The sequence below is a fragment of the Schistocerca nitens genome, chromosome 9 (assembly GCF_023898315.1).
Source record: "Schistocerca nitens isolate TAMUIC-IGC-003100 chromosome 9, iqSchNite1.1, whole genome shotgun sequence".
In the NCBI taxonomy this organism is placed as follows: Eukaryota; Metazoa; Arthropoda; class Insecta; order Orthoptera; family Acrididae; genus Schistocerca; species Schistocerca nitens.
The window spans coordinates 160849216-160875844 of NC_064622.1; the positions used below are offsets into that span (position 1 = coordinate 160849216).

The 26629-nt window shown below is 42.9% G+C and overlaps 1 protein-coding gene across 1 annotated transcript in view; it reads right to left on the bottom strand.

Annotated features, from left to right (window-relative positions):
• LOC126203049 (uncharacterized) overlaps nucleotides 1–26629 on the bottom strand; it is a 77417-nt gene that overhangs the window by 20675 nt on the left and 30113 nt on the right. Inside the window, exons 4-5 of the mRNA XM_049937287.1 lie at nucleotides 14638–14804; nucleotides 1407–1847 (exon numbers count right to left, since the gene is read on the bottom strand). Coding sequence (XP_049793244.1) covers nucleotides 1407–1847; nucleotides 14638–14804 — 608 coding nt within the window. The remainder of the gene's footprint in view (nucleotides 1–1406; nucleotides 1848–14637; nucleotides 14805–26629) is intronic.

The following is a 26629-nucleotide window of genomic DNA, read 5'->3' on the forward strand; positions in this document are numbered from 1 at the left end:
GCTGCGGAAAATTCACGATGCTTCGATTCTCTTCTGTTCCGGTTTTCCCACAGTCCATGTTTCACTACCATACAATGCTGTACTCCAGACGTACATCCTCAGAAATTTTTTCCTCAAATTAAGGCCAGTATTTGATATTAGTAGACTTATCTTGGCCAGAAATGCCTTTTTTGCCATAGCGAGTCTGCTTTTGATGTCCTCCTTGCTCCGTCCGTCATTGGTTATTTTACTGCCCAGGTAGCAGAATTCCCTAACTTCATTGACTTCGTGACCATCAATCCTGATGTTAAGTTTCTCGCTGTTCTCATTTCTACTACTTCTCATTACCTTCGTCTTTCTCCGATTTACTCTCAAACCATACTGTGTACTCATTAGACTGTTCATTCCGTTCAGCAGATCATTTAATTCTTCTTCACTTTCACTCAGGATAGCAATGTCATCAGCGAATCGTATCATTGATATCCTTTCACCTTGTATTTTAATTCCACTCCTGAACCTTTCTTTTATTTCCATGATTGCTTCCTCGATGCACAGATTGAAGAGTAGGGGCGAAAGGCTACAGTCTTGTTTTACACCCTTCTTAATATGCGCACTTCGTTCTTGATCGTCCACTCTTATTATTCCCTCTTGGTTGTTGTACATATTGTATATGACTCGTCTCTCCCTGTAGCTTACCCCTACTTTTTTCAGTATCTCGAACAGCTTGCACCATTTTATATTGTCGAACGCTTTTTCCAGGTCGACAAATCCTATGACAGTGTCTTGATTTTTCTTTAGCCTTGCTTCCATTATTAGCCGTAACGTCAGAATTGCCTGTCTCGTCCCTTCACTTTTCCTAAAGCCAAACTGATCGTCACCTAGCGCATTCTCAATTTTCTTTTCCATTCTTCTGTATATTATTCTTGTAAGCAGCTTCGATGCATGAGCTGTTAAGCTGATTGTGCGATAATTCTCGCACTTGTCAGCTCTTGCCGTCTTCGGAATTGTATGGATGATGCTTTTCCGAAAGTCAGATGGTATGTCGCCAGACTCATATATTCTACACACCAACGTGAATAGTCGTTTTGTGGCCACTTCCCCCAATGATATTAGAAATTCTGATGGAATGTTATCTATCCCTTCTGCCTTATTTGACCTTAAGTCCTCCAAAGCTCTTTTAAATTCCGATTCTAATACTGGATCCCCTATCTCTTCTAAATCGACTCCTGTTTCTTCTTGTATCATATCAGACAAATCTTCAGCCTCATAGAGGCTTTCAATGTATTCTTTCCACCTATACTATGGACATTAATGCCGCCAAGTTTGGTACTCGTACGGTAATTAGTTTCCGTATTATAACGTGTTAAATAGGGAAAGTTTAATTATAGCCATCGCGTACATAGGAAAGGCAAAGTAAAGGCACTAACCCAGCTGCTCTCCATACTTCATCTTACAGCGGAACACCTTGGCGTCTTCGAACTCCACATCCAGACGGACGATGAAGTAGAACTCGGTGCCGTCGACGTCTTGGCCTATGGGTACGCGGTGGCTGTGGCACACGAGGGGGGTGCGGTCGGGGAAGGTGGCCTCCAGCTGGAAGGACGGGCCCCGGGCGCCGAGGAAGGGCCGCTCGGGCACGTCGCAGGTGGCGGCGCGGCCCGACGGCGACGTGACGGTGACGTCGAGGCCGTAGTCGTCCTTGTAGGAGCCCGTCAGGCGCAGCAGGTCGTCGGGGCGCGGCGCGCGCTCGGGGCAGGCCTCGCGGCAGGTGTGCGCCGGCAGCCAGGTGACGGGCCGGCCGCGGTACAGGCCAGAGCTCAGGCCCAGCTCCAGCACCACCGAGAGCAGCAGCGTGCGCGCCGACGGGCCTGCGGTAGTAGTCGCTGGTACAGCAGGGAGCCGAGGCTACAACTGCAGCCACACACTGAACATCCGCGGAAATGTTCTGTTTTTATTACACTACTGCCTGTTTCTCTCCCACTCGTAGATGGAATGTGCGAAGAATGATTACATTTCCGTGTTGACTCAAACGTCACAGCAATATCCTGACAGTAAATTGCGTTTATTGTCTGTGACAAGAGACTTACATTAAAATAGTCTCAAACCCACTGGTTCTGACCAAGGTTGTTTGGAAGATTTCCCACAGTTCTGAGGTGACTTCCAGGGTATGTGGGAACTCCATCCCAGATATTGCCAAACGGGATTCCTTCTGCACAGCTCGCCTACTAAAAAGCCCGAAGGAAAATTAGTACACCTCTAAACACGACGTCGGTTTTTATCCTATGACTGCATGTGTCACCTGGGGATAGTAGAAGTAATGATAATGGTTTCAGCGTCGTCCGCCAACAGATAGCGTAGTGGTGTAGCTACATGAGCGCCATCCGTGTCTACCCTTTAATAGGGAATGCTCACAACCAGTGTGTGCTCCAAACGTGTGAAGCAGACACGCAACCATGCCACAGAGATGGAGTCATGTTTACTACGCCCAAATGAGCAAGTTTGAAACAGGTCACATTGTGGCCTTCCGAGTGGTGAGATGGTCCTATTGGAGATTCATCACACAAGCTGGACGTCCTGCATCAGTTATGTAACGATGCTGCTACCAGTGATTAAAAATGGTTCAAATGGCTCTGAGCACTATGGGACTCAACTGCTGAGGTCATTAGTCCCCTAGAACTTAGAACTAGTTAAACCTAACTAACCTAAGGACATCACGAACATCCATGCCCGAGGCAGGATTCGAACCTGCGACCGTAGCGGTCTTGCGGTTCCAGACTGCAGCGCCTTTAACCGCACGGCCACTTCGGCCGGCACCAGTGATTATGTGAACATTCTCATACGAGGTTCTGGACGTCCATGCAGCACAGACACATACCAGGTTCGTTGTATCGTAAGGGCACCTGTGGCAGATCGTACAGCTACCGCAGCTATCGTACAGCTCACCAACCAAAAACTCAGGTCGAGCAATCGTTGCACAGTGCATCCCAGGAAAGTATAAGCCATCTGTGCGATCGACTGTACGCCAGAGTTAGGCCACACCTCGTACTGATATGACTCAACACCAGAAACCTAGAGCCATTTCTACTACTGATCTGTGAATGTACTCTGTATGCACTTTCGCAAGAATAAATCTTGAGTGAATTGGAAACCTCTAAAAGGGTTTACTAATTTTTTCCAGCAGTGTATTTTATTGTAGAGTTCCTGGCTTCGAACAGCCTAATCCATCCAATTTGTGATTATTAATTATTATGAATAAAATTACTGCTGCAGTATACAGGTCATTGACGAATTATTGTGCTCTCTGTCAGGCAGAAAGAAGGGATTATTAGTTTTTTGGTGATTTTAATGTAAATTTCTTGAAGAAACTTGACAGAAAGAGTCCCTTAGCCACTTGCAATCTGAATTTGGCATCAGTTATAATGTTCCCTATCCGAGATGCTCAGGGTAGTAAACTTTTATAGATAATGTATTAATTCAACAAGCGACGTTAAACAGAACATGCCTATATGGTTGTAAACGGACTGTCAGTTGACGATACACAATCAGTCACTTTTTATATCTTAGTTCCATGTACACCATGTACAATACGGAAATACTCCAAGAAAACAGCCGCGAGGAGTGGCCGAGCGGTCTTGAGGCCATGCCACGGATTGTGCGGCCCCTCCTGCCAGAGGTTCGAGTCCTCCCTGGGGAATGGGTGCCTGTGTTGTTCTTAGCATAACTTAGTTAAAGTTAGTTTAAGTAGCGTGCTAGTGTGTAAGTCCAGGGACCGATGACCTCAGGAGTTTGGCCCCTTAGGAATTCACACACATTTTTTTAAAGACAACAGCGAGACTGATTAATGACAAAATTACTAAAGATTTTAAATAAAGCTTAAAAAATGTTGACTGAGGTGAAGCTTATAGTGAGCCTAATACTAACTTTAAGTTCAACATATTTCCTAAGTTCCATTTTTGAAAGTAGTTTTCCTAAAAATATAATTAAATGTAATAACGTCAAGTCATTAGAAAACCTCGCATTACTAACGGTATTAAAATCTCACAACGGCGAAAGCGCTTGTACAAAATATTCATAACAAGAAATGAAGCAGAAATACTTTTTAATTGTAAACAGAACTGTAACATACTAATAAAAGTTGTAAGAAAAGTGCAGTAATACATATTGTCCCGAAATGGAATAATACCGTTAAAAGAGAGACAGGGAAAGAAGCCACAGAAGATAATACGATTTCTTTTGAAGAGAATGGGGGCGTTGCATATGGCAGTTCAAGTGTGGCAGCTATTTTTAATAATATCTTTCCACAAATAGGTGAGATATTTCACGCAAATAACTCAGTAAACAGTACAGTGAAGAAGCAATAAACAAGATATTTATAAAACAAATATCAATCTCACATACCCATATGAAATCAGGAATATCATCGTTACTCTAAAAAGTAAAAGTTCATTCGAGTTGGATATCATCTGCAATAAGACATCAAGAAGTTGTGGCCCTATAAGTCACTTACGTAATGTCATTCACTCACGGTGTTTTCTCTGAAAAATTGAAATGTGCCATTGTTAGGCCTCTCTACAAAACAGGGGACTCGAGATACGTCAATAACTACCATTCACTGTCACTCCTTACGTCATTTCCTAATTTTTTTGAAAAGGTAATGTAGTCCAGGGTTGCCATCCACCTGTGTTTCGATTTCGAAGGGGCCATTCTACTAAGCTATCCATACATTTACTGAGCACATAATAAAATCTTTAAATGATAAAATGTCACCGACTGCGCCCTTCGCCGGCCGCGGTGGTCTAGCGGTTCTAGGCGCTCAGTCAGGAACCGCGCGACTGCTACGGTCGCAGGTTCGAATCCTGCCTCGGGCATGTATGTGTGTGATGTCCTTAGGTTAGTTAGGTTTAAGTAGTTCTAAGTTCTAGGGGACTTATGACCACAGATGTTGAGTCCCATAGTGCTCAGAGCCATTTGAACCATTTTTGAACTGCGCCCTTCTGTGACTTATTGAAGACGTTTGATTGTGTCAGTCATAATATGATATTGGAGAAGTTAAGTTTTTACAGAATATGTAATTCAGCAAATGCATGATTTGGTTTAAATATAAGAAACAAAATGTAGGAAGGTACCCTAGTTAGTTACAGTAATACAACGAGAGATGCCATCATCTGCATGGGGAGAAATTACGATAGGAGTCCCGCAGAGTTTGTTCATTGGCGCAGTAGTCTTCTTGCTTTATGCTAATAACATGCCATTTTATTTCAATGAAGAGATACAATTATTCCTGTTTGCAGATGATACAGGCATTTTCGGAAGCCAACCAAAGAAGTATCAATCGAGAAAATAGGAAGTGATGGTTTTAAAGTTTACTGATTGGTATTTTTGTATCAAGGATCCATCCGAGCTTGAAAGTAAGGGAGAGAGTCACAAGCAGAGCTCTAAACTTCGAAAAAAAAAAATGCAGCTCATCCAGTTTGTACTGTCAAAAATATCTCACCTTCCATTAACATAGTATTCCAACAAGAAGTAACATACAGGGTAGAATATTGTAAGTTCTTAGTTGTGAAATTTGATGAAAACATAAGCCTGCTACAATGGCTAAGTTCAGCTACTATTGCCATAAGAATAATTGCCAACTTTGGGCATACTGAAGCCAGTATGTTTAAAGTTCGTTTAGGTAAAAAGTATTCATTACACAAAAGAAACTAATTACAATAATGTTTTGAATATTAACCACAGCCTAGCTGTACATTTATTCAGTTATGAAATTTTTGTATAAAGGATCCATTCAACCTTGAAAGTAGAGAGATATTCACAAGCATAGCACTAGAAGCAAAAATTATCTACATTGCCTCTTAATTAATCTAAATTTGGCACAGAAAGGGGTGAAATAAGCAGATATAAAACTCTTTGACAATCTATCCATGGAAATAAAATGTCCAACAGATAGCATAAGAGTTTTCAAGTGTGCATTAATGATATTTCTAGATCATGGAGGAATTCTTGAGAAGAGAGAAGTGTTTTGTAAGGGAAAAAACTGCAAACGTATAGCACGTAGTAATATAAATATTACTGTTTTTTTAACTCTCAGTTGTCGTCCTGTGTTTATTCAGATGACCCGTTCAAAAATGATTCAAATGGCTCCGAGCGCTATGGGACTTAACTTCTGAGGTCATCAGTCCCCTAGAACTTAGAACTAACTAACCTAAGGACATCACACACATACATGCCCGAGGCAGGATTCGAACCTGCGACCGCAGCGGTCGCGCAGTTCCAGACTGTAGCGCCTAGAACCGCTCGGTCACCCCGGCCTGCTGTTGACACGTTCCATTTCATAAGTCATAACGTCTACCGTGGATTTCGTCTAACAAACAAGCAACTAATTAACTCCGCCCTCTTCATATGACCTGTCATGATGATCTCTTCATTAGCGGAAAATTCCGGTATAGTTTCCCATTCGGATCTGCGGAATAGGACTGCCAAGGGGTGGGTGACCGTGAGAAAAAGTTTGAATAACCAACGAAAGGATAACTTTCTGCGAGTCGAGGCGTGGATGTTTCAACGTGGTACGGAAACTAGAAAATATCAGTCTGGTTGTAGTGGGGGTCAGTGAAGTCAAATGAAAAGAAGACAAGGATTTGTGGTCAGATGAGTATAGGATAATATAGACAGCAGCAGAAATATGATATAACGGGACAGACTTTGTTATGAATAGGAAGGCAGGACAGAGAGCGAGTTAATGTGAACAGTTCAATGATGGGGTTACTCTCATCAGAATCGACAGCAAACCAACATCGACAACGGTGGTTCTAGTATATATGCCGACGTCGCAAGCCGAAGATAAAGAGATAGAGAAAGTGTATGAGGATATTGAACAGGTAAGTCACTACGTAAAGGGAAATGAAAACCATGGGGGATTGGAATGCGGTTGTGGGGAAAGGAGTACAAAAAGCGTTACGGGAGAATATGGGTTTGGTACTAGGAATGAGAGAGGAGAAAGACTAATTGAGTTTTGCAATAAATTTAAGATAGTAACTGCGAATACTCTGTTCAAGAATCAGAAAAGGAGGAAACGCCGGGAGATATGGGAAGTTTTCAGTTAGATTATATCATGGTCAGGCAGAGATTCAGAATTCAGAATGGGTTATAAGGCATACCCAGGAACATATATAGACTCAGATCACAATTTAGTAACTGGCTGAAATTTAAGACACTAGTCAGGAAGAATCAATGCGCCCAAAAGTGGAATGTGGTTGTACTAGGGAACGAAGATATGTGCTTGAAGTTATCTGAGGCAATAGATACTGCTATAAGAAATAGCTTAGTAGGCATTTCAGTTGAAGAGGAAAGGACATCTCTGAAAATGGCAATCACAAAAGTTGGAAAGAAAAACATAGGGACGAAGAAGGTAGCTGCGAAGAAACCAGGGTTAATAGAAGAAATACTTCAGCTGATCGATTAAATAAAGAAGTATAAAAATGTTCAAGGAAAGTCAGGAATACAGAAATATAAGTCACGTAGGAATGAAATAAACAGGAAGTGTAGATAGGCAAAGACGAAATCGTTGCACGAAAAATGTTAAGAAATCGAAAAAGAAACGATATTTAGAAGGAATGACCCAGCACGTAGAAAAATGAAAACAACCTTCGGTGAAATTAAAAGGAAGAGTGAACACATTGAGAGTGCGATGGGAGTTGCACTGTTAAATGCAGAGGAGAGAGCGGATAGGTGGAAAGAGTACGTTGAAGATATCTACGAGGGGGAAAATTTGTATGATGACGTGATAGAAGATGAAGCAATAGCTGATATGAAAGAGATAGATTCTGTATTAGAATCAGGATTTAAAAGACCCTTGGAACACTTAAGATCGAACAAGGCAAAGGGGTAGATAACATTCCATCAGAACTTCTAAAATCACTGGGGGAAGTGGCAAAAAAACGATTCCTCACGTTGATGTACAGTATGTATGAGTCTGTCGGTACACCATCTGACTCTCGGAAAAATATGATCCACAGAATTCCAAAGATTACAAGAGCCGACAAGTGCTAAAATTATCGCACAATTCGCTTAACATATCATACGTCCAAGTTGCTGACGGGAATAATATATCTCATGCTTCCAAGTTGCTGACAGGAATAATACAGAGAAGAATGGAAAATAAAATTGAGGATGTGTTAGATGACTTTCAGTTTGGCTTTAGAAAGGGTGAAGGCGCCAGAGAGGCAATTCTGACTTTGCGGTTGATAATGGAAGCTAGAATGAAGAGAAATCAAGAGATGTTCATAGGATTTGGTGACCTGGAAAAAGCGTTCGACAATGTAAAATGGCGCAAGATATGCGAAATTGTCAGAAAAATAGGGGCAAGGTATAGGGAGAGACCGGTAATATGCAAAATGTAAAAGAAAGACGAAAGTATTGAGAAGTAGCAGATATTAGAACGTCGAGAGACTTAATGTATGGACTGGTGTTCACGAATTAGATGAAGTTAAGGAATGCTGCTGCCTAGGCAGTAAAATACCCCATCACGGGCGGAGCAAGATGGATGTAAAAAGCAGACTATCACTGGCAAAAAGGGCATTCGTGGCCAGGAGGAGTCTACTAATATCAAACATAGGGCTTAATTTGAGGAAGAAGTTCCTGAGGATGTAGGTTTATGCACAACATTGTATGGTAGTAAAACATGGACTGTGGGAAAACAGGAAAAAGAAGAGAATCGAGGCATCTGAGATGTGGTTCGACAGAAGATTGCTGAAAATTAGGTGGACTGATAACGTAAGGAATGAGGAGGTTCTCCGTAGAATTGGCGAGGAATGAAATATGTGGAAAACACTGACAAGAGAAAGGGACAGGACGGAAGGCCATATGTTAACACGAGTAACTTACAAGCTACTAGAAGGAGCTGTAGAGGGTAAAAACTGTAGAGGAAGACAGAGACAGGAATACATCTAACAAATAACTGAGGATAGTCCGCAATGGGCAGCGTTATAGATACGCTGCACACCTCGCTCGAGTCGTTTACTTCACGCTTAAACAAATACACTTACATACACACTGGGCTTTCGTTATTTTTCTCTGGACATTTTCTTCCCGCATCACCCGGTTCTCACCAACGTTTTCATTGTCTTTCCCTTGGTTGTGAGGCAAATACCAGAACTGGAAATTTGTCTACAATATATCAAATTGTGACCGGCTTCAGATCCAAATGGATAGCCCATCGAATTGCTCAAAACTGGACCAGATAAAATTCTAAAATTGATGGCCTATGTTTTAAACTCCTTCGTAAATGGGAAACAATTACCAGAAGAATGGAAAACATCATACACGTCCAACATAGATAAAAAGCATGACAGAAAATATTGCTCAAACTGTAGAGGAATAAGTATAACCAACTTAATCACTAGATCATATGGGAAACTTATAAACGCGAGACGCGAGTAACGTAGGAAGAAGAACAGGATGGATTCCTTGCCGGACGTCAAGCACAGGCAATATCTTTTGCCTTCAACAGCTCATGGAGGAAACACTGACCACGAATTTAGAGCCACACGTGGTTTTCGTTCAGCCTAAGAAAGTTTGTGATTTCATTCCGCTCCGTAAATTGTGGATTGCAATGCTACACGATGGAGTGAGTTGTTTATATGTCCATGTCGTCAGGAGCTTTGTATAGACGCACAACATGTAGAATTCAAGTAAATACAAAAATATCTGAGGAGGTTCCGGTGACCAAAGCATTACATCAAGGATGCGCGACAGCATCTGCATCACTCGGTATTCACCAGACCATGCAACGCTCTGCCACTGCGCCATCGACCAGTGCCAAAGTTCACGAGCCCATTTCAGTCGTAATTGCCGATGTCGCGGTGTCAACATTGGCATATGCATGGATCGTCGACTGCGGAGGCCTATCGAAAGGAGTACTCTGTTCACTATGTGTTCAGCATTAAAATCTGATGCTATTTCCGCCGCACTTCGCCGCCTGTCCTGTTTTACCAGTCTGCGCACCCTTCGACGTTCGACATCTGTAATGAGGGTTTGGCGCCCAATCCCACGTCTGGACGTGGTTTCACCTTGGCTTCGCCACGTGTTGAAGACACTCACCACAGCACTCCTTGAACACTCGATAAGTCATGCTGTCTGCGAAATGCTCTTGCCGAGCCTCCGGGCCATCACTATCTGCCTTCGGTCAAGCTCAGATAGATCGCGCGTCTTCCCCGTTCTACACACCGACAGCATGCTCACTGATACTACACACACCAAAAAAATTTTTGCATCACCTCGGTTACGAGAGTTCCGGAAAGTGTACAGAAAATTGGAATACAGATCAACATAAACATCATTTCCGCCCCTTTTTATTGCTCATGAAAGCCACACATTGCATTTTGAACCACCATATAGCGGAACCTTCAGAGGTGGCGGTCGAGATTGCTGTACACACCGGTACCTTTAATACCCAGTGGCATGTCCTTTTGCATTGATGCATGCCTCTATTCGTCGTGGCATACTACCCATCATCAAGGCACTGTTGGTTCAGATTGTCCCACTCCTCAACGGCGATTCGGCATAGATCCCTCAGAGTGGTTGGTTGGTCATAAACAGCCATTTTCAACCTATCCCTGGCACGTTCGATAGGGTTCATGTCTGGAGAACATGCTGGCCACGCTAGTCGAACGATGTTATTATCCTGAAGGAAGTCATTCACAAGATGTGCACGATGGGGGCGCGAATTGTCGTCCATGAAAACGAATGCCACGCCAATATGCTGCCGATGTGGTTGCACTAAGGGTCGGAGGATGGCATTCACGAATCGTACAGCCGTTACGGCGCCTTCCATGACCACCAGCGGCGTACGTCGGCCTCACATAATGCCGCCCTAAAACAGCAGGGAACCTCGCTGGACAGTGTGTCTAAGGCGTTCAACCTGACCGGGTTGCCTCCAGACACGTCTCCGATGATTGTCTGATTGAAGACTAATGCGACACTCATCGGTGAAGAGAACGTAATGCCAAACCTGAGCGGTCCATTCGGCATGTTGTTGGGTCCATCTGTACCGCGCAGCATGGTGTCGTGGTTGCAAAGATGGACCACGCCATGAACATCTGAAGTGAAGTTGCTCACAGTTTGAGCATCATGCACCCTATTGTGCACAGTTTGAGTCGTAACAAGACGTCCCGTGGCTTCACGAAAAGGATTATTCAACATGGTGACGTTGCTGTCAGGGTGCCTCCAATCCATTATCCGTAGGTAGCGGTCATCCACTGCAGTAGTAGCCCTTGAACGGCTTGAGCGAGGCATGTCATCCACAGCTCCTGTCTCTCTGTATGTCCTCCATGTCCGAACAACATTGCTTTGGTTCACTCCGAGACACCTGGACACTTCCCTTGTTGAGAGCCCTTCCTGGCACAAAGAAACAACGCGGACGCGATCGAACCGCGGCATGGACCGTCTAGGCATGGTTGAACTGCAGACAACACAAGCGTTCCTGGTGTAATGACTGGAACTGGTCGGCTGTCGGACTCCCTCGGTTTAATAGGTGCTACTCGCCCATGATTGTTTACATCTCTGAACAGGTTTGGTGACATCTCTGAACAGTCAAAGGGACTATGTCTGTGATACAATGTCCACAGTCAACGTCTATCTTCAGGAGTTCTGGGAACCGGAGTGATGTAAAACTTTTTTTGGTGTGTGCATATGCACCGTGCCAGGTGACACTGCTATCACCTGGACAGGTTTGTATCGGTGGCCATAATGCTCAACAAAAATGCATTTTAAGTGGCAGCTTCAATTGTAAAAAAAAAATTGATATGGTTGCTATCATATTGGGAAGCAATACAGTAAAAGTCAAAATAATTAGTTACTTAGGTTTCTCATCGTTGGCCCTTGATTTTACTAACTTTTTTTTATCGTCTGCTCTCGCGACATTGCTGTATGAAAGTTATTCGTGTGTTTTGTGAAGTCTGTGTAAAGGAAGCCTAAAAGCACAGGGCAAAAGTATCTCGCTAATGACAGCATTGGTTCCTTCCCGAGAACCATTGTATTTGGAAAAGGGATCTCTCGTCCTTAGTTTTGTACGCATGGAAGAATGACGGAGCACGATGCCCAGCCCAGAGGTCTGACTGAATGGATCTTACATTTATGATATGGAGCTAGCAGATTGAGAAAGAGCAAGTTATTCGAAATTGTCAGAAGCATAGATGTAAGATACACGGTCTGATCAAAAGCATCCGGACATCCTATGTAATTCGGAATTAACCACTGGATGTTAGGAGACGCGGACCCGCTGGTATAAAAGAAGGCGGTGAGTACTGAGCTGTTAGTAAATAAGGATTAAAAACTGGAGAACTCTGCAACTTCGAACGTGGACTAGTTATTTCGTGTCACCTGAGTAACAAATCTGTCAGGGATATTTCAGCCCGTCTAAGGCTACCCAAGTCGGCTGCTGGTAATGTCATTGGGAAACGTGAAAGAACAACCGCATCTAAATTAAGATCAGGTAGACGCCATTCACTCTCAGACTGTAGCTGTCAAGAATTAGCCGAGAGTGGTTATTAAATATCGCAAGAAATCAGCAGAAGGACTCACTCGTGAGTTCTGAAGTTCTACCACCGGTCCAACTACCCAACTAGCACAATGACTGTGCACGGGGAGTTAAAAAGAACGGGGTGCGATGTTCAAGTAGCTCCTCACAAGCCATACATTTCTGTAATCAGTGCATTTTAAAGAGCTACGCCACTGAATAGTATGTAACTGGAAACGAATGATTTGGAGTGACGAATTACGCTATCCCAGCCGCAATCCAGTGGAAGTATTTGGGTTTGGCAAATTCCCGGTGAATTTACCTGCCATCTTGAATAGCGCCAACACTGAAGTATAGAGGAGGTGGCGTTACGATATGGAGATGTTTTTCGTGGTTGGAGTGCTTAAGAAAATGCTAAATGTGCAAGGATATGGACACTTTTACGTCATTATGTACAGCTTGCAGTACAGTAACAGTTCTAATTCGATGATTGTATGAGAATGACAATGCACACTGTCATAAAGCAGCATCCATAAGACAATTGTTTGTGGACCATAACGTTCCTGAAATGTAGAGGTCTGCCGAGAGCCCCGATATGATTCTAATGTAAAACCTTTGGGATCAGTTAGAACGTGAACATTGCGTCAGACCGCAGCTTTCAACATCTCCACCTTCTCAGATTTCGGCTTCCCCACAGACATTGAGACACCTCACTGATGGCTTTCCCAGCATCGTTCAAGCCATCTTGAAGGCAGTATGAACGTCCATTAACAACTTTCTGGCTACTTCCGATTAGTGTATATGGAAAGACGGGTAATAGTACAATATGTACAAGAACCAAGACGGAATAATAAGAATGCAAGGGCAAGAATGAAATACTCGGATTAAAAAGTGCGTAAGGCAGGGATATAGTCTTTCGCCCTTCTAGTATTCAACCTATATGTCGACGAAGCAATGACAGAAACAGAAAGTACATTGCGCTAAGAATTCAGTGCGAATGGATATCCACAATATGATTCGATGATGCCTTTGTTATCCTCAGTGAAAGGGAGGAAGAATTGCAGAACGCCTTCAATGGAATGAACGATCTGATGAGCTCGGACTATCGACTGGGTATAAATTCAAGAATGACTAATGATTTCAGCGATAAACTTGACATAAGGCTTGGGGTCTGCGAAGAGGGCGAAGTGAAGGATTCTTCCTGACATCCAAGTAGCACACGACGGACGCAGCAAAGAGGACATAAAAAGCAGAGTGCATCCTTGGCCAAAAGACGCCTCTACCAAGGCTATCAGTAGTTCTGACGAAATGTCGTCTACTTCCGGGGCTTTGGTTTGACTTACGTCGTTTGGTGCTCTGACAAATTCCTCTCACGGTATCATATCTCCCATCTCACCTACATGTAAGTTATCTTCCGTTTCCATAACACTGCCTTCAAGTGCATTTCCTTGTATAGACCACCTACATTCTCGTTCAACATTTCAGTTTTCCCTTCTTTGCTTATGACTGGTTTTCCATCTGAGCTCCTGATATTCAAACAGCTGTTTTTTTTTTTTTGTTTTCTCCAAAGGCCTCTTTACTTTCCCCGTAACACCATTAATATAAATAGTAAATTGCAGCGGCTCTATAACTCTCCCTTACGGAACTACCTAAATTATAAATACATGGCCCTATGTATCTCATAGATGACGAGCGAGATCTCTATTTGCAGAATCCATAGTGATTTTTATAGAGGAGATTTTCGTACTCCAGGACCGTCATAATGCGTGAGCATAAAACATGTTCCGTAATTCCGAAAATCTACCTGATCTGAGGCCAGTATCTCATTGACGCTTATGTTGGGCCCTACAATTCAAGTCCGACACTTGTTCTAGAATATTATCTTCGTTATTGTACTGGGATTTATTATTTATGATAATCATTTCCATAAACAATTGTCATTTCATAACATGAGTGAACAGCTTAGACAAATACTTCGTCGGTTTCGAAACCGTATGTGGGATTCAGGGACAATAAATAACCCTTTATATGTCTGAGAAGTATTGCCTGCCGCTGCCCAAAATGAAGGTATAGGTTCGTGAAATATAACTCATGGTCGAAAGGTTATTTCTAATGTAGAATAGGACGCGCTTAATTCAAAAACGTACCTGTAGTGTTGTTAGCTCTTTGGAAATTACACCTGAAGTAAGTGCTCCAGTTTTCCAAGAACCCTTGAACGAAGAAGTCAACATCTTCGTCACTCGTGTCTTCGGTTTCGTCGTTGCGCCTGACGTCGGGACTGCACAACACGTCTGGGACGTGTTCAAGGTGTATTCTGTCAATGTACAAAGAATAGATGTGAGCAGATAAACGTTCCGCAGATATCAAAAGTTCAATCTGCCATACCGTACACAGAAAATTAAAAAATAATGCAAGAGCAGAAATTAAAGTGAAAATTTGCATTCAGATGTTGTCGTACGGTAATGATAGCTGGATAATAGCATGTCAAACAATTTCAATGCTAGAGAATGTAAAGATGAGATTTTTTAAACTCAGTACTGTGATACAGAAAAAGTCTGGAAAATAACTTAGGCTATGCGATTAAAAGCGAAAATAGCTTCCACAGGCAAAAAACTAGAAGTTTATAATGTGCCAGATATCACAGTCAAGTGAAAGAGAGATTTAGGAAGGCCAAAGAAAACACTGCGTACAGAACAGGCAACTACTACAAACTGTAAGATCATGGTTATCATATCCTGACAGTGATGCTGTAGGAATACCATATCAATAAGTAAAGTTAAAGAATTTTTGACCGCGTACATGTACCAACTAACAGTGTTACAAATTGGAATTTGTCAATCATTTTTATTTAGTGCTCTATATAGTAACCACGAAAAATCAGCACCTGTCGTATCTTTAAATCAGTTTCAGTAGTCACTGCTCATAAAGTGACTGTGCCTCATAGTTCTACAGTGCATGGCAAAATCCTGGAGCAAATCCACACAGTGTGTTCCAACGAAATATTCATATTCAGAACTATGTTGAGTTAAGCGAGCCATCTTTTAATTACTATGTTTGTCAGGATAAAGAGTGTCAACACTTCTGCACCACGTCTGTTCGCCTACATTTAAAAATTTTGCAAACCTTCAGGACACACAGCGACCATAACGCTGCCACACTCATTCTCACAGCTTTTTTCAGTCACCACCTAAACGGCGCTACACTATCAGCGTTAATAGATTCTAGACCTTATTAGACAGAAAGATAAAAACACGCTGCGGCTCTACACACACTTTCAATAGCAGCACAGTCGTTAAATATTCCAGACTCAACAACATAGTTTTGATGAGAAATTGAGAGATAAACTATCGGACTGTAAAAGTACCTTTCAGAAGCACACTCTGTCAGGTTTTGATGTTAGCGGTTCGTTCATTCCTGGTGTAGATATCCAAATTTTCTTTTCGCATATACAGAATGAATTAAAAGAATATATTCTAGCATAAGTGTGAAGTTCAAGAACAACTGTTAGTACGCTTGGTATCTACTTAAAAAAAGCTTTGTGTTTTGCATTACGGCAGGTCTTGTCATGGGGGAAGCCTCGTCAGAGAGGTGCACCGCATGAGCGTCTTGGGAAGTGATTCCAGTGGTGGTTTCCCGTTGCCTTCCACTGGTAATGATGAAATGATAATGAGGACAACACAACACCCAGTCCCTGAGCGGAGAAAATCCCCGACCCATCCGGGAATCGAAACCGGGCCCTTGGCGTGACAGACCGCCGCACTATCGTGGCTGACTGGTATCTACAAACGGGGAAAAAAGTGTTGGATTAAGACATCTGTCCCACCCCTGAAATCCCGATGACATTTTACCTTTTGGGATTGGTGTGCCAACAGGAAGGGAATGGTCTAGAAGAAAAATTGAAGTGGACCGATTTTAGTGCTTAATCAGCTCTGAGACGCTAGACTCATAGATGACAGAGCTTACGATATTCGTGTGTATCAGTTGCCGTGCAGGAGAGTAGAACGAACAGAATCCTGTAAAATATTTAGTATATTTTTAGAAAAGAAGAAAAGTGTGTAGAACGTTGTACGATAATGCCAGAAAATATTTTACCATACCTTTGTTCTGAAAAACACACGTACGGACATATACCCCCAACACCTATAACGCAACTTTTTTGTTTTTAGATTGTGCAAAACCCCAACGCATAGGAAAAATATTGACGTCATGTAAAGCAATTCTGCCAACAAACTGGATACAAACAATGAGATGATAATCTTACAAAAATTTGTTCTTAACTGCCGGATTAGACTCTCCCTGAGGAGGAGTGTTTACAGCAACAAGAAGAATCATTAAGTCAAACGAAATCACAAATGAATACAAGGGTGAACAAATGTGGACAAGAGTAACCGCTCTAAGTAGTCATATGTTCCTGCCCACCATCAGATTCACACCAATCAGTCATACGGTCGTTAAAAGATAGCCAAAACTCGATATCGAGGTAATACCACAACCATATGGTGCTATAGTAGACGCGACGAAGAAATACCTCTGGCAGCTGGCAGTGCTGTTGCCAGCTTTCATTTCCGGAAAATAAATTGTCCCAGACGAAATAACAGTTTTTTCTAGAATTGTGCCAAACCTGAGGCACTGCTACAGGGAATTATACAAAATAGCGCTACATGACTGGTTGAGAGAGGCGCGTGAAGCACTCGCTACAAGCCACCGCAGCTGTCTGTGATGAAATTCGCCAACTCTGCTATTCTAGATGATGACCTTAACCTGCTCAGCATCGACTGGGGGAACTACGACTACCCTCAACCATGCACTGTACAATGACTTATTTGTACAGCATATACGTAAGTGGAGATACGTCTCAAGTTAGTGGTGGTTGAATCGTTCGGGAGAATGGGAGGGTCGAGTGGTGGCTGCAATAAAAGTTTTACGTTACATTAATAATACCGTGAACTTATAAAATATTTTCCTTTATAGCTTTTATTCCCCTCTATTACTTTTGCGGTTACTTGTTTGCTTTGATTTTGCTCTTTGGATAGACTAGATTTCCTTTCCAGCTTAATACACGATTAGTCTTCCTAAACAACTGGATAATAAGACAAGACTGGATAATTAGAGAAAGTATGTGTAAACGCCGTTCTCAGCCGCAAATGTCTTTATTTTAAATGAAACACAGTGATAGTTAACCTCTTTATCTTCCTGTTCTCATTTGCATTCGACCTTTTATACGCGAAACTTAGTATAAGTCAAGATCTAAGGGTAAATATTAAAAATACTGAAACTGCACAAGTTCGTTACTTATGACAGACCTTAACCTAAAGATGGTGCACGATATAAACAATACTAGTCATGGAGCGCCCTTAGTAGACACAGTAAGAATAAGGAGAGGGAGTTTTTGGCGCCTGTGGAAATGTACACACGTTTTTCCTCCGACCCATTCGTGAATAGAATGGAAAAGATGGTGGATGATATTGTGTGTGTGTGTGTGTGTGTGTGTGTGTGTGTGTGTGTGTGTGATAATGTTGGAATAGTCCACCATTCATCGTACAGCTGCATGAATCGCATATGTATCTAGAACACAACGACAATAGCGGACGAACGGTGTACACAAATTCCTTTCCATGTGTGTAGGAAGAGACTGAAACCATTGTGTGTAAAAACGCATCAGAAGCGAACCCTGCAGTGAAACCAGGATACTGCCAAAACAATCGGGTTTTCTAGATGTTTCAATGAAAACACGAGTACTTTGACGTTTATGTCGAACCGAGGCGGCAGTTGCGTAATATCCCCTTCCGGACAGTACTCATGGTCGGGCCGTGTTTCCTGCAAGATGGAGTTACGTCAGCCTCGGATGAGGATCCGCCGCCGGTGCTCTCGGAAAAGATGTTTCCAGCGGACGTCTGCGGGATGTGTGGTTTGTGGTCTGTCTAGAGAGCAACTAGATGGGACATGAGTCCAACTTAGTTCATAATCGCTACAGATGCTACCTCGTAATTCATTACTGGACACCAACGATTCGTTTACAATATACGTTCGCATACCGAAATGTGCTAAGCACTTACAACCGATATCAGATTAGCCATCTCGGATGGTCCTCACTGTTACCTGGCTTTTAATGTGTTTATTCAAACCAGTTACTGTGTATTTCTGGATGGCTCGATTATTCTCACTAAAATTCACAGTACTCAAACGGTTAAAAAATTAAGCATACGCCATAAACAATGAAACTTTCGCTCTGCAGCAAACGATACGCTGTTATCAGACTCCGTAACATATTTAGACTGAGTGTTGGATCCCGACTTGAACCCACTCCCTACTGACAATGAAACTTATTATTTTTATCAAACAATAAGGAAGGATCTTGCGTAGGATGTGTCGAACCTAAATCACGTTACAACTGCAAATGATTATAGACTTCTATACGCAGAGTCTGACCCTGTTTGATGACAAACCGACGCACAGTGAACCAGACTCCTGACCTCTATGCAACACAGATCGAACAGGCATTTGCACAGCCAGAAACAACGCGTTCGCGTCCAAGTAAGAGGCGGAAAATTCGAAGTGTTGTGCCACCTACAATATCCGCAACTATGTCCACTAGAGGGTTTTCAAATAAAGGATAATATCCGCAACTATGTCCACTACAGAGTTTTCAAATAAAGGATATAAAACTTCAACCCGACGTCACTTTTACCTTGACGTCACAAATACATTTAAACCGTTGCGCTGCAGACCTGCTACATGACGGCTCAGATGACTTGTTGTGTGCCCACCCTCTTTGCGGCGAGCGACGCTGTTCAGCGACACCTAGCGCCATACGCTAAGACATGCCTACATGGATTATGTGAAATATGTTTGTTGTGACTCACTCTGCCAGCCCTCTCATTGTCTACATTCATGTCAAGCAACAGGAGTCGATGTACAAGAGCTAAGGGCCTCACTATTAGAATCAGAATTTAAAACAGCTTTGGAAGACCCAAGACTAAATAATGAAGAAGGGATAGGCAACATTCCATCAGAATTTCTAAAATCATTGGGGGAAGTGGCAACAAAATGTCTATTCACTTTGATGCGTAGAATGCATGAGTCTGGCGATAATCCATCTGACCTGCGAAAAAACATTACGCACAGAATACCAAAGATTGCAAGCGCTAACAAATGAGGGAATTATCGCACAATCAGCTTAACAGCCTATGCATCGTAGATGCTGACAAGAATAAGCAACTGAAATCACTCAATAGAGGAAAGTCCACTGGACCTGACGGGATACCAATTCGATTCTACACAGAGTACGCGAAAGAACTTGCCCCCCTTCTAACAACGGTGTACCGAAAATCTCTTGAGGAACGGAAGGTTCCAAATGATTGGAAAAGAGCACAGGTAGTTCCAGTTCTCAAGAAGGGTCGTCGAGCAGATGCGCAAAACTATAGGCCTATATCTCTGACATCGATCTGTTGTAGAATTTTAGAACATGTTTTTTGCTCGCGTATCATGTCATTTCTGGAAACCCGGAATCTACTCTGTAGGAATCAACATGGATTCCCGAAACAGCGATCGTGTGGAACGCAACTCGCTTTATTTGTTCATGAGACCCAGAAAATATTAGATACAGGCTCCCAGGTAGAGGCCATTTTCTTTGACTTCCGGAAGGCATTCGATACAGTTCCGCACTGTCGCCTGATAAACAAAGTAAGAGCCTACGGAATATCAGACCAACTGTGTGGCTGGATTGAAGAGTTCTTAGCAAACAGAACACAGCATGTTGTTCTCAATGGAGAGACGTCTACAGACGTTAAAGTAACCTCTGATGTGCCACAGGGGAGTGTTATGGGACCATTGCTTTTCACAATATATATAAATGACCTAAAAGATAGTGTCGGAAGTTCCATGTGGCTTTTCGCGGATGATGCTGTAGTATACAGAGAAGTTGCAACATTAGAAAATTGCAGCGAAATGCAGGAAGATCTGCAGCCGATAGGCACTTGGTGCAGGGAGTGGCAACTGACCTTTAACATAGACAAATGTAATGTATTGCGATGTATTGCGAATACACAGAAAGAAGGATCCTTTATCGTATGATTATATGATAGCGCCCCCCTCCCTCCCCCACCATGAACCATGGACCTTGCCGTTGGTGGGGAGGCTTGCGTGCCTCAGCGATACAGATGGCCGTGCCGTAGGAGCAACAACAACGGATGGGTATCTGTTAAGAGTCCAAACAAACGTGTGGTTCCTGAAGAGGGGCAGCAGACTTTTCAGTAGTTGCAGGGGCAACAGTCTGGATGATTGACTGATCTGGCCTTGTAACAATAACCAAAACGGCCTTGCTGTGCTGGTACTGCGAACGGCTGAAAGCAAGGGGAAACTACAGTCGTAATTTTTCCCGAGGGCATGCAGCTTTACTGTATGGTTAAATGATGATGGTGTCCTCTTGCGTAAAATATTACTGAGGTAAAATAGTCCCCCATTCGGACCTCCGGGCGGGGACTACTCAAGAGAACGTTGTTATCAGGAGAAAGAAAACTGGCGTTCTACGGATCGGAGCGTTGAATGTCAGATCCCTTAATCAAGCAGGCAGGTTAGAAAATTTAAAAAGGGAAATGGATAGGTTAAAGTTAGATATAGTCGTAATTAGTGAAGTTCGGTGGCAGGAGGAACAAGACTTTTGGTCAGGTGAATGCAGGGTTACAAATACAAAATCAAATAGAGGTAATGCAGGAGTACGTTTAATAATGAATAAAAAAATAGGCATGCGGGTAAGCTACTACAAACAGCATAGTGAACGCATTATTGTGGCCAAGATAGACACGAAACCCACACCTACTACAGTAGTACAAGTTTATATGCCAACTAGCTCTGCAGATGATGAAGAAATTGATGAAATGTATGATGAGATAAAAGAAATTATTCAGATAGTGAAGGGAGACGAAAATTTAATAGTCATGGATGACTGGAATTCGAGTGTAGGAAAAGAGAGAGAAGGAAACATAGTAGATGAATATGGATGGGGGCTAAGAAATGAAAGAGGAAGCCGTCTGGTAGAATTTTGCACAGAGCATAACTTAATCATAGCTAACACTTGGTTCAAGAATTATAAAAGAAGGTTGTATACATGGAAGAATCCCGGAGATACTAAAAGGTATCAGATATATTATATAATGGTAAGACAGAGATTTAGGAACCAGGTTTTAAATTGTAAGACATTTCCATGGGCAGATGTGGACTCTGACCACAATCTATTGGTTATGAACTGCAGATTAAAATTGAAGAAACTGCAAAAAGATGGGAATTTAAGGAGATGGGACCTGGATAAACTGACTAAACCAGAGGTTGTACAGAGTTTCAGGGAGAGCATAAGGGAAAAATTGACAGCAGTGGGGGAAAGAAGTACAGTAGAAGAAGAATGGGTAGCTCTGAGGGATGAAGTAGTGAAGGCAGCAGAGGATCAAGTAGGTAAAAAGACGAGGGCTAATAGAAATCCTTGGGTAACAGAAGAAATATTGAATTTAATTGATGAAAGGAGAAAATATAAAAATGCAGTAAATGAAGCAGCAAAAAGAAATACAAACGTCTCAAAAATGAGATCGACAGGTAGTGCAAAATGGCTAAGCAGGGATGGCTAGAGGACAAATGTAAGGATGTAGAGGCCTATCTCACTAGGAGTAAGATAGGTACTGCCTACAACACATCCATGACCGAGGCAGGATTCGAACCTGTGACCGTAGCAGTCGCGCGGTTCCGGACTGAAGCGCCTAGAACCGCTAAACCACCGCGGCCGGCGAAGGAGTATATAGAGGGTCTATACGAGGGCGATGTACTTGAGGACAATACTATAGAAATGGAAGAGAATGTAGATGACGATGAAGTGGGATATACGATACTGCGTGAAGAGTTTGACAGAGCGCTGAAAGACCTGAGTCGAAACAAGGCCCCGGGAGTAGACAACATTCCATTAGAACTACTGACGGCCTTGGGAGAGCCAGTCCAGACAAAACTCTACCATCTGGTGAAGAAGATGTATGAGATAGGCGAAGTACACTCAGACTTCAAGAAGAATATAATAATTCCAATCCCAAAGAAAGCAGGTATTGACAGATGTGAAAACTACCGAACTATCAGTTTAATAAGTCGCAGCTGCAAAATACTAACACGAATTCTTTACAGAGGAATGGAAAAACTGGTAGAAGCCGACATCGGGGAAGATCAGTTTGGATTCCGTAGAAATATTGGAACACGTGAGACAATACTGACCTTACGACTTATCTTAGAAGATAGATTAAGGAAAGGCAAACATACGTTTCTAGCATTTGTAGACTTAGAGAAAGCTTTTGACAATGTTAACTGGAATACTCTCTTCCAAATTCTAAAGGTGGCAAGGGCAAAATACAGGGAGCGAAAGGCTATTTACAATATGTACAGAAACCAGATGGCAATTATAAGAGTAGAGGGGCATGAAAGGGAAGTAGCGGTTGGGAAGGGAGTGAGACAGAGTTGTAGTCTCTCCCCAGTGTTATTCAATCTGTATATTGAGCAAGCAGTAAAGGAAACAAAAGAAAAATTCGGAATACGTATTAAAATCCATGGAGAAGAAATAAAAACTTTGAGGTTCGCCGATGATATTGTAATTCTGTCAGAGACAGCAAAGGACTTGGAAGAGCAGTTGCATGGAATGAACAGCGTCTTGAAAGGAGGATATAAGATGAACATCAACAAAGGCAAAACGAGGATAATGGTATGTAGTCGAATTAAGTCGGGTGATGCTGAGGGAATTAGATTAGGAAATGAGACACTTAAAGTAGTAAAGGAGTTTCGCTATTTGGGGAGCAAAATATCTGATGATGGTCGAGGTAGAGAAGATATAAAATGTAGACTGGCAATGGCAAGGAAAGCGTTTCTGAAGAAGAGAAATTTTTTAACATCGAGTATAGATTTAAGTGTCAGGAAGTCGTTTCTGAAAGTATTTGTATGGAGTGTAGCCATGTATGGAAGTGAAACATGGACGATAAATATTTTGGACAAGAAGAGAATAGAAGCTTGTATGGAGTGTAGCCATGTATGGAAGTGAAACTTGGACGATAAATAGTTTGGACAAGAAGAGAATAGAAGCTTTCGAAATATGGTGCTACAGAAGAATGCTGAAGATTAGATGGGTAGATCACATAACTAATGAGGAGGTATTGACAGAATTGGGGAGGAGTTTGTGGCACAACTTGACGAGAAGAAGGAACCGGTTGGTAGGACATGTTGGGCATCAAGGGATCACAAATTTAGCATTGGAGGGCAGCTGGAGGGTAAAAATCGTAGAGAGAGACCAAGAGATGACTACATTAAGCAGATTCAGAAGTATGTAGGTTGCAGTAGGTACTGGGAGATGAAGAAGCTTGCACAGGATAGGGTAGCATGGAGAGCTGCATCAAACCAGTCTCAGGACTGAAGGCCACAGCAACAACAACAACATATGATAGCGGAACAAACAATGGGAGCTGTTACTTCTGTAAAATATCTGGGAGTATGCGTACGGAATGATTTGAACTGGAATGATCATATAAAATTAATTATTTGTAAGGCGGGTGCCAGGTTGAGATTCATTGGGAGAGTCCTCAGAAAATGTAGTCCATCAACAAAGGAGGTGGCTTACAAAACACTCGTTCGACCTATACTTGAGTATTGCTCATCAGTGTGGGATCCGTACCAGGTCGGGTTGACAGAGGAGATAGAGAAGATCGAAAGAAGAGCGGCGCGTTTCGTCACAGGGTTATTTGGTAAGCGTGATAGCGTTACGGAGATGTTTGGCAAACTCAAGTGGCAGACTCTGCAAGAGAGGCGCTCTGCATCGCGGTGTAGCTTGCTGTCCATGTCTCTAGAGGGTGCATTTCTGGATGAGGTAGCGAATATATTGCTTCCCCCTACTTATACCTCCCGAGGAGATCACAGATGTAAAATTAGAGAGATTCAAGCGCGCACGGAGGCTTTCCGGCAGTCGTTCTTCCCGCGAACCATACGCGACTGGAGCAGGAAAGCGAGGTAATGACAGTAGCACGTAAAGTGTCGTCCGCCACACACCGTTGAGTGGCTTGCGGAGTATAAATGTAGGTGTAGAATAAAATTCAGAAGAATGGAAAAGATCAATTTGGCTTTAAGGAAGGTAAAGGCGCCAGAGAGGCAGTTCTGACGATGCGGTTGATAACGGAAATAAGGCTACAGAAAAATCAAGACACGTTCACAGGATCCGTCGACCTGGAAAAAGCATTTGATAATGTAAAATGGTGTAAGATGCTTGAAATTCTGAGAAAAATAGGGGTAAGCTATAGGTAAAGACGTGTAACACATAGTACGTTCAAGAACCAAGAGGGAATAATAAAACTGACAGACCAAGGACGAAGCACACGAATGTATGCTATGTAAGATAGGGATGTAGTCTTTTCGCCCCTTCTGTATATAGCGAAGAAGCAATGACGGAAATAAAAGATAGGTTCAAGAGTGGGAAAAAATATAAGGTGAAAGACTATCAGTGACAAGTTTCATTGAAGCTCTTGCTGTTCTCAGTGAAAGTGAACAAGAATTAAAGGCTCTGCTCAATGGAATGAACAGTCTAATGAATGCAGAATATGGATTGAGAGTGAACTGAAAAAAAGACGAAGGTAATGAGAAGTAGTAGAAATAAGAACAGCGAGAAACTTAACATCAGAACTGGTGGTCACAAAGTCGATAAATTAAGGAGTTCTGCTAACTAGGCAGCAAAATAACCCATGATGGACGGAGAAACGAGGACATGAAAAGCATGGTAGCACTGGCGAAAAGGGCATTCCTGGCCAAGAGAACTCTACTAATATCATACAATTTGAGGAAGAAACTTCTGAGAATGTACGTTTGGGGTACAGCATTTTATGGTAGTGAAACGTGGATAGTGGGAAAACCGAAACGGAAGAGAGCCAAAACATTTGAGATGTGGTTCTAAGGAAAGAAATAAGGATATTCTCAGCAAAATCGTCATGGAAAGGAATGCGAGTATATAGAAAACAATAACAAGATGGTAGGACGTCTGTTAAGGTATCATAGGACAGTTTCCATAGTACTAGAGGGTGCTATAGTGCGGTAAAAACTGTAGTGGGAGACAGAGGTTGAAATACATTCAGAAAATATTTGAGGACATAGGTTGCAAGTGCAACTCTGAGATAAAGAGGTTGACACAGAGAGGAATTCATGGTGGGCCTCATCAAACCAGTCAGAAGACTGATGAGTCAAAAAACAAAAAGGAGAAAAAAATATCTACACTCCTGGAAATTGAAATAAGAACACCGTGAATTCATTGTCCCAGGAAGGGGAAACTTTCTTGACACATTCCTGGGGTCAGACACATCACATGATCACACTGACAGAACCACAGGCACATAGACACAGGCAACAGAGCATGCACAATGTCGGCACTAGTACAGTGTATATCCACCTTTCGCAACAATGCAGGCTGCTATTCTCCCATGGAGACGATCGTAGAGATGCTGGATGTAGTCCTGTGGAACGGCTTGCCATGCCATTTCCACCTGGCGCCTCAGTTGGACCAGCGTTCGTGCTGGACGTGCAGACCGCGTGAGACGACGCTTCATCCAGTCCCAAACATGCTCAATGGGGGACAGATCCGGAGATCTTGCTGGCCAGGGTAGTTGACTTACACCTTCTAGAGCACGTTGGGTGGCACGGGATACATGCGGACGTGCATTGTCCTGTTGGAACAGCAAGTTCCCTTGCCGGTCTAGGAATGGTAGAACGATGGGTTCGATGACGGTTTGGATGTACCGTGCACTATTCAGTGTCCCCTCGACGATCACCAGTGGTGTACGGCCAGTGTAGGAGATCGCTCCCCACACCATGATGACGGGTGTTGGCCCTGTGTGCCTCGGTCGTATGCAGTCCTGATTGTGGCGCTCACCTGCACGGCGCCAAACACGCATACGACCATCATTGGCACCAAGGCAGAAGCGACTCTCATCGCTGAAGACGACACGTCTCCATTCGTCCCTCCATTCACGCCTGTCGCGACACCACTGGAGGCGGGCTGCACGATGTTGGAGCGTGAGCGGAAGACGGCCTAACGGTGTGCGGGACCGTAGCCCAGCGTCATGGAGACGGTTGCGAATGGTCCTCGCC